The sequence below is a fragment of the Drosophila miranda genome (assembly GCF_003369915.1).
Source record: "Drosophila miranda strain MSH22 chromosome Y unlocalized genomic scaffold, D.miranda_PacBio2.1 Contig_Y2_pilon, whole genome shotgun sequence".
Lineage (NCBI taxonomy): Eukaryota > Metazoa > Arthropoda > Insecta > Diptera > Drosophilidae > Drosophila > Drosophila miranda.
In genome coordinates this window covers 1,429,258-1,440,990 of record NW_022881614.1, presented here as the reverse complement: position 1 = coordinate 1,440,990, position 11,733 = coordinate 1,429,258, and the positions used below count along the sequence as shown (strand labels likewise).

General features: G+C 43.7%; 2 protein-coding genes and 1 long non-coding RNA gene across 3 annotated transcripts; 1 reads left to right on the top strand and 2 right to left on the bottom strand.

Moving 5' to 3' along the window:
* Positions 1-3,770: 3,770 nt before the first annotated feature.
* Positions 3,771-5,563, bottom strand: LOC117193472. The gene is made up of 2 exons (XM_033398229.1): positions 4,074-5,563; positions 3,771-4,003 (listed from the first exon to the last, which is right to left on the bottom strand). Exons 1-2 carry the CDS (start codon positions 5,058-5,060, stop codon positions 3,974-3,976), a joined length of 1,017 nt encoding a protein of 338 aa, XP_033254120.1. The 5' UTR covers positions 5,061-5,563; the 3' UTR covers positions 3,771-3,973.
* Positions 5,564-8,194: 2,631 nt separating this feature from the next.
* LOC117193479 lies at positions 8,195-9,429 on the top strand. The gene is made up of 3 exons (XR_004474609.1): positions 8,195-8,457; positions 8,579-8,686; positions 8,745-9,429. It is a non-coding gene; the product is annotated as an uncharacterized LOC117193479 (long non-coding RNA).
* Positions 9,430-10,244: 815 nt separating this feature from the next.
* On the bottom strand, positions 10,245-11,707 carry LOC117193320 (chymotrypsin-1-like). Its single transcript, XM_033398051.1, has one exon. It carries the CDS (start codon positions 11,619-11,621, stop codon positions 10,857-10,859), a length of 765 nt encoding a protein of 254 aa, XP_033253942.1. The 5' UTR covers positions 11,622-11,707; the 3' UTR covers positions 10,245-10,856.
* Positions 11,708-11,733: the final 26 nt, after the last annotated feature.

Below are 11,733 nucleotides of genomic sequence, written 5' to 3'. Positions count from 1 at the left end.
ATCTTTTTGAAAGAGGTGAAATAGATATACAGGGATTTCTGACATGCACTGTTTCCTTAGCTGACCGCTTTTCAAAGCATGACTTCTTTGAAGGGGTGGACAATGAAAGTGTAGGCCGTCTAACCCGGGAATTGTAGTGACCAATATCGGTGCGTGAGTGAACTGTATAGGTATAAAAACACAAACCCGGTGATTTAATGTAACTCTTTTTTATTAGCTGCGCGTCCGTCTCTCACAATCGCCATTTACAAAGTGCACTCCCTCTCTTCTCGATGTTTCTTATCCGATATCTCACTATTGGTATTTCCCACCGAGTGTATCGATGGTGCGGTAAATACCAATGCGCGCTGTATGCTATTTTAAATACTAGTTGAATGCCTCACTAATTATTACCTTGCTACAATTCGGCCATCCTGACCGGAGTGCTCCTGAACTCCTTACATTTAATTTAGTTTCTAGATAGGTTGATTTATTACAGTTGGGTGTGGTTTACTCTTAATATTCTAAGTTTACGTGTTACAATCATTTTCTTCATTTTGATTCCCTGTGACATTTGCATTATTACCATTTTCAATCCACGGCTTCATATTTGCCACCGCCCAAACTCCTTTATACGGGATCCTTGATTGTTGAAACCCCTCTACATCTTCTAGCAAATACCTATCATTTTTTAACACCTTTGATATCTTATAAGGTCCTTTGAACTTCGGGATAAGCTTTTTAGACACCCCTGTATGAGTGTCGAAATTTCTCACCATAACTAGATCATTATCTACGTACACGTGTGGCTCCCTTCGCTTTGAATTTGTTGCTTGTTTGTTATAAGACTGTATTTTTTCCTGATGAGTGCCTGCTACTGCTCTAATCTTTTCTATATCCCTTGTTGCCCGCTGTTCGGTTAGTTCGTCTAGATGATCTTTTAGTAAATCTGAAACCTTTCCTTTTTGTACGACCCCAAACAACATTCTGCTCGGGTGTTCATTAATTGTTCTTTGAATTGTGTTGTTCATCGCGTGTTCTACTGTTTCCACTACCATATCCCAATGTAATCCTTTTTCCGGGTCAACAAGCTTTGCAATCATGGGTCCCAAACTTCTGTTCACCCTTTCTACCTGCCCGTTGGCCTGTGGCGACCCTGTTGCTATCTTTACGTGTTTAACATTGCTCTGTTCTAAGAATTCTTCAAACTCTTTTGACGTGAAACAGCTTCCTCTGTCTGACACAATGCATCTGGGTCTACTGTAAGCTCGGAAATAATCTTTCATTGCAATTACTGCTTCCTTTGTGCTAGTGGTTTTGGTCGTATAAAGTCTTACGAATTTGGTGAACGCGTCTATTACTACTAAAACATGTTTGTTGGCCCTGCCTTTGTCGACTGGCCCGAAATGGTCGATATGTACTACCTCGAATGGTCCTGACCCTTTTGGTATGTTGTGTAAAAACCCTTCCTCTTTTCCGTGTTTTGCTGAGTACGCTATGCATTTTAGACAGTTTTCAATGTGTCGCTTGGCTTTATACCTTACGTTTGAGATCCAGTAGCTTTTCGATATAGCGTCGGTCATCTTGTCTATACCGACGTGCCCTAGTTCATCGTGGTACTTATAGAGTACGTGGCCTTCCATTTCCTCGGGTACGCAGAATAGGATAGTATTGTTATCTTTTTTCCTGTATATTATTCCGTTTCTCATCTCATAATGTTTGTGTTCTGATTTCTGTAACGTTTCTCTCAGCTCCATCAGTTTGTTATCTCTGTTTTGGCATATAATTAAATTTTCTTCAAAGGTGTTTGTGTCTACCGTGAGTATCTGAACGGCTCTGCTTAGCGCATCTACGTGTTGCATTCTACTTCCTGACCTGTGTTCTAACTTGTAGTCATAATTTTGTAACTCTAACGCCCAGCGGGCAATGCGTGGATTGAGTTCTTTTTTGTTTAGAGTCATAGTTAGCGCGTTGCAGTCTGTCACTATTTTGAAGGGTATGCCTTGCACGTATACTCTAAACCGTTGTAGTGCATAAATTATCGCTAGTGTCTCCAGTTCAAAGCTGTGGTATTTTGCTTCGGTAATTGTTGTCCGCTTGGAGAAATAAAACACCGGGTGCATTCTGCCATCACCCTTCTTCTGCATTAGAATTGACCCGAAACCTAACGAACTTGCATCGCAATGTAATTCTGTCGGATCTCTGGGATTGTAAAGTGCCAAGATCGGTGCTTCCAACAAATTACTTTTGAGTTGTTCGAAACATTCTAGTTCTACGATACCGAATTCAAACTTCCTGTCTTTTTTGACCAAATCATAAAGGGGCTTAGCTTTCGTAGAAAAATCTTTTACGAACCGTCTAAAGTAAGAACATAACCCTAAGAAACTCTGCACTTCGTTCGTTTTCGTGGGGACTGGGAACCCTTTTACTGCCTGTAATCCCTTCGTATCTGGTTTAATTCCGTTACCCGATATGGAATAGCCCAGGTACTTAACTTCTGACTGTAAGAATTCGCATTTATCAATCCTTAATTCAAGTTTATTCTCTACCAATCGTCTCATCACTTCATGTAAAATTTCCATGTGACTATCACTATCTTTTGTTGCTACCATAATATCGTCCATGTATATTATAACTTTGTCTTCCTTTACCATATCTGCAAAAATGTTGTTTGTGAATCTTTGAAACACCGCCGATGCATTTCGTAACCCGAACGGCATCCTCAACCATTCGTATTGTCCCATGGGGGTCGTGAACGATGTGTATTTAACTGAATCTTTATGCATAAATACGTGGAAGTATCCATTCTTCAGGTCTAACTTGGTGAAAAGTCTTTTCCCTGACAGTTTATCTAGTAGGTCGTCTATCAGAGGTGTTGGGTAATTGTCCTTTATCATACCTTTATTAAGTGTGCGATAATCGACGCACAGTCTCAACTCTCCCGAATTCTTTTTTACCAGTCCTATAGGCGAAACGTATTCTGACTCACTGGTTCTGATGTAACCTTTTTCTGTGTATTCGTCTATCATTTTCTGTACTTGGGCTTTTTCGCTATACGACAGTCTTCTAGGTGGGCAATGAAACGGTTTTTCGTGTTCGAAATTCAACTTCATTTCCCACTTGGTTTGTGGTAAGTTTGGTCTTTCTGCGTTTACATACGCTGTCCTAAACATGTATTTAAGTCGTCCTGCGAGTTCTTGGCTACAATCTGTCCCTACTTTCAACTCCCAGTCGTTTTCTTTGTCTGGATACTGGCTTGGTAGTTCGTTGAAATTGGTTTTTACGCTCTCGCAGGTATCGCTGTCTTCCAGACACTCAACCATTGCAGAACACTCATTTTCTACCTTGCCTCCACTTTCTACTTCATGCTTATTCTCTTTATCACCCTCATCTTTAACTTCACATTCATATTCTCCTAAACACTCATTCTCTATTTTCCAGTCATTTTTTTCTAAACACTCATTTTCTCCTAAACACTCATTTTCTTCTAAACACTCATTTTCTCCTAAACACTCATTTTCTTCTAAACACTCATTTTCTCCTAAACACTCATTTTCTTCTAAACACTCATTTTTTTCTAAACACTCATTTTTTATTTCACACTCGTTTTTTGTCTCACTCTCCTTCTCCTTGCAAATGTCACTTACAATTTTAAATTTGCATAAATTCATAAAATCCCTACCTAACACAGCCTCATAGCCCATCGACTCGTCTGCCACTACTAGTAATTCAAAGTTGATTCGATTTTTGTTAATAATTACAAAACTGGGTATTTTACCAAAGATGTTAAGTTTGCTATTATTTAGTCCAACATAAGCGTAATCCGCATTTTTATTCAAAATAAATTCAATTTCTCTGTTTTTCTTGTCTTTGTTAAACTTATATAAACTTAAATCATCTTCTTTGATTTCGTTCGAACTTAATCGTGAGCGCTCTTCCACTTTATTTAGGTTATTTTCCGACTGGTGCTCTAGACACGATAACTTCATAAAACTTATTGGGCTCCCTGAGTCGATGAGGCAATTTAAGGACAAGCATTTGTTATTGTAATTGCTAATGTATATATTAAATTTGTATATATAATCGTTATGTACCTTGTACTTCTTTTCGTCACAGTGTGACACCTGGTGACTCATGCTGCCGCATCCGTAGCACGCTCCTCTTTCGCGCTTGGGCTTGCGGCACTCCCCTGCCACGTGGCCCAAAGAGTTGCAGTTGTAGCAGCGAATGGGTGTTGGCGAGGCTCCAGTGTTTGCCCCTTCAGTTGAACCGTACTTCTTTGGCAGCATGATCTTCTCGAACGCCTTGAGTAGTTGATATGGAGCGCCAAAGCACTGCATGTGGGCTTGCCTACGCAGGCCTACATCTGGGATACCTTCGATGACTCCGTCAATAAACTCCTCGTCGTCAATGACTATGCGGGATGCCAGCGACACTTTGGCGTTGAAGTACATCGAGAACTCCTCGCCACGTGCCCATGAACGGGACTCGAACTTGCGACGGAGCAACAGTTTGCTTTCCTTGGGATGGAAAGTGTCTTCCATGACGTTCAACAATTGATCGATTGGCAGCGACATGTGCTCCGGACTCGAATGCAGCCACACCAATGCTTTGTCCTTAAGCTTCGACATTAGCAGCATTAGTAGCTTCTCATCCTTCAGTTTGTTCACTTTTGCGACGGCCTTAAACTGCGCGATCCAAGTTGTGACGTCATCGTTGTTTCCAGAAATGTTGCCATGATATGTTGGCAACATGTCTTTGGCGGCATTTAGCAACATGACGCCAGCGTCATTGCTGGCGGCTGGTGTTGTGTTCTCTCCTCTCCCTTCCTTCTCCCTCTCGCTCTGCAGCTTCAGCAGCTCGATTTGCAGTTTTAACATTTCAACCTCTGCTCGATATTCGCCATGGTTGTTGTTGTGCCCAGGCGCTTGCGGTGCTTTTTCGTTCTTCTCTTTGCGTTCGCTCTTCGTCGAGTCTTGATCTGCGGCCGCCTCATCTTCCCTCTCGTTCTCGCATGTTTCGGCTGCCGGTGGTCCCTGTCCCCGCAGCTCTACTGGTATTTCGTTAAGTCTCGCTGCCATGGCAGCTTTGCTTCCACCTTTTGGTAGATTGAGGGACTCCAGCCATTCGCGCAGCTGGGCGGCCGAGAACTCCTCCGTGCCGACCAAGTCCGACAAGTTTTTTTTCAGCGATGGCGTCTTCGACGGACGAGATAATAAAAATTTTCGCTATTTTTCACTGGCGGCGATTGATCGTATCCCACTTCTGAAATTGTAGGCCGTCTAACCCGGGAATTGTAGTGATCAATATCGGTGCGTGAGTGAACTGTATAGGTATAAAAACACAAACCCGGTGATTTAATGTAACTCTTTTTTATTAGCTGCGCGTCCGTCTCTCACAATCGCCATTTACAAAGTGCACTCCCTCTCTTCTCGATGTTTCTTATCCGATATCTCACTATTGGTATTTCCCACCGAGTGTATCGATGGTGCGGTAAATACCAATGCGCGCTGTATGCTATTTTAAATACTAGTTGAATGCCTCACTAATTATTACCTTGCTACAAAAGCAATTTAACTGGAATGTCTTCTGATATGAAATCTTCCACATCGTCACTTTCATCGAATGATTCTCATTCAAGTCAGTCATCTGATAAATCATTGGTTCAAATGAATCCATGCAATGTGTGCCTATGTAACCCAAAGTCTGTGTTGTTGCGCCCGTGCAATCACGTAAACATTTGTGGTACATGTTGGGATCAAATTGTGGCCCACAACCAAGCAAAAAACGACTTGGAAGAAAATGAAAATATAAAGCCAAAATGTCCAAGTTGCAACCGAGAAGTCGAAGAGGCCATACGCAATGTTTTTATTTATAATTAACTTGTGTAAGTTAAGAACGACAAAATTTAGGAAAACTGCTATTATGATTTCTGTGCGCGCCTCGCAGGCTTTGCCTATTGCACAGAAAAAAATATTCTTTAACATTCTATTCTATGCACATGTTTAAAAACAATAAATTATCTACATATTACATATTAAATAATACGTTTATATTACATTAAATACAACACGGCATTCTTTAACAATTTTTGTTTAATGAAATTTAGAATAGGTTAGGTTCAGGCGGTAGCCTTGGGGAGTGATGAAACCCTCCCAAGCTCACTTGGACCTGTAGAAGGTCCGTTGTGGTGCCGCATGGGCGTGTGTCCCTTCCCAGTGCCTAAAAACCGTGAAGAAACAGGCTGTTGCAAATTAAGGGCAGTCCCATCCGGAGGCTTGGATGAATCTGGACAAGGTCCCCGGTTTGATTTCGGACAGGTCCGAAATGTCTGTGAGGAAAGCGGCCCCGAGAATACGAAGACGACGATTTCCAAGGGCAGTGGCAGAAGAAGTGGGGGACCGATTCCTCCTCTTCATCGTCGCGACAACTCCTGCAGAAGTCGTTATGAGGGATTGACAGTCTAGAGGCATGAGTGCCAATCTGCCAGTGTCCCGTAATGGCTCGAGTAACTGCAGAGCACTGTGCTCTGCTGAGCCTATACAGCTCGGCTGAGCGCTTCTTCGATCGATATGGCCATATCAATCTTGAGATTTTACAGGAAACGTTTTGCTGCCATCTCCTATTGACATTTTGCTCGAACAATTCGTGCGTGAGGAGCCTGCACGTAGCCAGAGGCATCGCTACCTGCTCCCTCTCCATAAGGAGAGGAATTGTTGCCTTGCTAGCTCGTCGGCGGCGTCGTTCCCCTCGATGTCCCTGTGGCCTGGGACCCATATAAGGAAAAGGTCTAACTGATCTGCGATCTCGTGCAGAGACCTGCGGCAGTCATTTACAGTCGCTGAGTTCGACGATATTGAGCCTAGAGCTTTAATAGCTGCTTGGCTGTCCGAGAAAACGCACACTAAGTGCGTGTCTAGAAGTAGTTTGGAGACGATGGAAATGGCCTCCTTGATGGCTACAACCTCCGCTTGGAACACACTGCAGTGGTCCGGGAGCCTGAAGCAATGACTGATGTTCAGCTCGCTGCAGTAGACTCCGCCTCCCACGCGGCCGTCTAACTTTGATCCATCAGTGTAGAAGTGAACCGCATTTGCGGGTCCTGGTTCGCCCATCTCCCAGTCCTCCCTAAGTGGGATTGATACCTGGAAAGGCGTCGAGAGGTGATCACTAGGGACACAATAATCTGTCCTCTCTGGTAATTGCGGGTGTCTCGTCAGGATTCCCGAGTGCCCAACCGCGGACGCTTTCCACAGTCTGGCTTCTCTCATTCTGAGTGCGGAAAGTGTTGCCACTTTCTTTCCCATGAGATCTATGGGGAGGAGGTCCAGCACAGTATCCAGGGCTTCCCCTGGAGTAGTGCGTAGCCCGCCAGTTATGCATAGCTCTGCCATGCGTTGAACTCTGCTGAGTTTATTGAGGCATGTCCTTTTGTCTAAGGCTGGCCACCATACTACCGCTCCATAGAGCATGATCGGTCGTATGATGGTGGTCTAAAGCCACCGAACTATATAGGGGGTCATTCCCCATCTTAGTCCGATGGCTTTCCTGCAAGTATAGAGGGCTACTGTGGCCTTCTTTACTCTATCCTCTATGCTCAATTTCCAATCGAGCTTTCTATCGAGGATTAGACCAAGATACTTGGCGTTGTTGCTGAAGATTAGCGCTTCCCCACATAGTCTTGGGGGAATCAGTGCCGGAACTTTGTACTTCCTAGTGAAGAGCACCAGTTCCGTTTTAGACGGGTTGACGCCTAGACCGCATTTGTCTGCCCATTTTGACATCTTCATGAGAGTGCTTGTCAGGCACTCACACAGCGTCTGCGGGAATTTACCCGAGAATGCTATAGCAACATCGTCCGCATACGCCACCACGCGGCAGCCACCCCCCTCTATCTCCCGCAGCAGTTCGTTAATGAAATTAACTTCCTAATAAAAACGCTGTTCATAAATTATGCAGTAGCTATATTTGCTCAATTAAGACAATATTTTTTACGGTGCATTTACAGTTAGGTAACCAGCTGAAGATAAAGAGTATGTGCGAGAGGGACAGAAAATCAGTCAGAACATGTCGACGGGGGCTGCGTAGCCGCTGCAAATTAATTTGTTCCTTTTGTTTTGTTTTTTTTTTGTTTTTTTTTTGTATTTTTTGATAGTGTTTCGACATAATTTGCTCAAAATCGCTGCGCGGAGATATGTCGTTTGTAACACGGCGGAGATATGTCGTTTCAAAACGTCATATCTCCGAGCGGAGATATGACGCTTTCAAACGACATAAGTCCGCCAGAAAAAAAGCGACATAATTCCGCCGGCAAAATTTACTGGGCGGAGATACATACATATGTATGTCGTCGGAGATATGACGCTATGCCGGACAGAACCTTAAATACACACACACACAATCACACAAAGCCACATACACGGAAACAGAGCTGCTTTTTGTCATTTAGTTGAATAAAACATTAATCTGTAATAAGATGTGAGATTGTAGTCCTGTGGTGCTGGAAAAACTTTTGGCTTGGCAATTGGCAGACCCACGCATCCGCATCCATCGCAATTTATATTAATGTAATCCCTTTCCTTCTCCCGTTCCCCTGCAGTACTGGATGCTGAGCAAGGTGGGGGAAATACGACGCGATGACTACTGCTTAGACTATGCCGGCAAGGAAGAGATACTCTACTCGTGCCACGGCGGCAAGGGAAATCAGGTGATGTTGCAGGGATATTTTATAATGGGACACCCAACTAATCGAAGCTCCATTTCAGTTTTAGACATATCGTGAGAACACCAAGCAACTGCATCACGGCACCTCCGGCAAGTGTCTGTCCATCAGCGAGAAGAAGGATCAGCTGCTCATGGAGGAATGCATACAGTCCCTGACTCGACATGAATGGTTGCTGGAGAGCTACGACAGCTCCAAATTGTGAGGCTACTTCTGTGCGAGGGGCAACGTCCACTTCGCAGCGCCATCGACAACGAGACAGGCGAGCATAGCAGCAGCGGCAGCAGCAGCAGAAACAGAAACAGAAACAGCAACAAAAGCGGCATTGGAAAGTGTAGTCAGAGTGGAAACAGGAGTTGGAATAGATTTTCCCCTATTCTATTCCAGGCATGTGCAATACGCAGGAAAATGTAGGGAGAATGGGGGAGTTTGTCATCAGCATTAGTTTGCCATGCTATATAAATATGATTGAAATTTATATGTTTCCAAGCAACATAATATATGTTACATAGCTATAAGAAACACACACAGATCTACAGATAGACATACAGACGAACAGACACTTACACTTACAAAAAAAAAAGAACGACTGCTGTACAGTAGCTATAAGTTTTGAAGGCCTAAAGTCAGCATGACTTTGGGGCCGTTAGGTTAGAATCAAGCCAAGACAAGTGCTGGCAAAAAAGAAAAACAAGAAGTTGTAGCGCATTTTTTGCATTTAAATTTGTAAACGCTTAGCACAATTTATGGAAAGTGTGTTGCGTACGATCCTACGATTTCTGATTAATATTTATGAATTATGAATTTTATATATTGACATCAAATGGCTCTACGAAAGCCCCATTCCAAATATGTGTCTAGTGCTTAAGCTTTATGCTAAGAATCTAGGTCGGAAAGCATTCGGTGATAGCCTTTGTTTTGCCTGTATTGTACGCCCCGCCCAGCAGCATTCCCACTTACCACCTATCTATTTACCTACTTACTCCTTCCTATATTGCATCTATATGGAAAGAATTATCTTTAGATGGCACACCAAAATTTTGAACTTATTTATTAATATGTACGACTCGATGAGGCGAGACCATGAAGTTTGTGTTTTTTAATTTGTAAAGTGCGCTGGAGACGCCTTCTGCCAAATTGTGTATCCGTAGGTTTTTATTTTGTTGAGTTCGTTTAGTTCTCAAGACGACAACATATCCTATGCGTTGGACACAGCCAGCTTGTAGTAGTACTTACAATATCAGTTTCCAGACTACAGATATCAGATGATCTGAGCAAATCTTAGAGTTACAAAGGGTTGCTATTTATATTTCGGGAATAGGAATTTTTAAATGAAAATGGTTTTATTATTTTTCAAAATGTTCCCCCTGATGATCAATACACTTTTGCATTCGCTTGAACCATTGGTCATAGCAGTTTTTCCACTCCTCTTGAGACACCTCCAAAGCATGGTTTTTAAACTCTTCAACTGCTTCTTCGGCGCTCGTAAAACTTTGACCACGCAGTTTTTTTTTGATGTTAGGGAATAAAAAGAAGTCGTTGGGTGCCAAGTCAGGACTTAAGGGAGGATGAGTCATCAATTCGACGTTTTGAATGCTTAAACCTGCTTGACCTGTTTGTCGAGAGGTCTGCGAGCTCGCATTGTCATGATGTAGAATGATTCGTGCTCGGCAGTTGGTTTTGCGAATTTCTCCGAAGACCTCCGGCAAACAAATGGTCGTGTACCACTCAGAATTGACAGTCCTACGTTTCTCTAGCGAAACAGTGGCCACATGACCCATTCTTCCGAAGAAACAGGCGACCATTTGCTTCGAAGTGCTTCGTGCTCGAACAACTTTTGTTGGATTTTGCTCATCTTGAAACACCCACACGGTCGATTGCTGCTTAGTTTCCGGCTCATACGCATATATCCATGATAAATCACCTATCACGATTTTATAAACATCTTTTGAAGCACCTCGGTCGAACTTTTTAAGCATTTCCTTACTCCAATCGTCGCGAGCCTTTTTTTGAGCGATTGATAAGTTATGGGGTATCCAACGAGAGCAAACCTTTTTTACAACTAAGTGTTCATGTAAAATGGAATGTATTGAAGTGGAACTAATGTGCAAGGATGCCTCTATCTCACGATATGTCACATGTCGATCTTGCACTATTAGTTCACGCACACCATCGATGTTTTGTGGCACAACAACCGATTTTGGGCGACCTTCACGGAATTCGTCAGCGACTGAACTACGACCACTATTAAACTCTGCAAACCAGCGATAAACTGTCGTTTTTGATAGTGCTTTCTCGCCATATCGGTGAGACCGGGAATGTTCTGGGAGTTGCAGTAGTCACGGCTCCAGTGCTGCACCTGAGCGTACTTCAAGCGGTTGGGCAGCTGAAGATTCTGGTTGATTGCTCCAAAGCCGCTGATGGTGGCCATTGTGTCAGCGACATAGTTGAAGTCAGCTTCGGCCAGCTGGATTGTTTTGACAGCACCGCCCATTGGCACGGGGCTGGTTAGCCTGATCAGCGACATGTCAAAGTCCTGGCTCTGCGGATTGTATTGCGGATGGATGATGAACTGGGAAATGCCGAGAACCTGCCCATTGCCGGCGCTCAGATCGTTGGTTCCCACTATGGCCTTCATCTGGGAAGGATTCTGGTCCTTGGTGCAGTGGGCGGCAGTTACAATCATCGTGTCGGAGATGAGAGATCCTCTGCAATGATGGCGCCCTTTCAACTGGAGCGATACCTGATGCGGGAACTGGCCAGGGCCCGCAAACTCTCCGCCTATCATTCGCGAAACATCAGCCACCTTGGCCTGACCAGGAACAGATGTCGTGGCGATCAGAAGGAGCAGTGGAGCTACTAGACATGTAACCGGAGACATTTTAGGAATGAGTGTGCAGACTGTAGCTGCCTTTAACATATTTATAGGTCTTGTCGGCTCATTTTCGTGGAAGTTTTTATCTCTGACTGACACAATTTCATATGCGAATTGGATTGAGCTAGGTGGGCTGCCACCATTAGTAACTTACGGT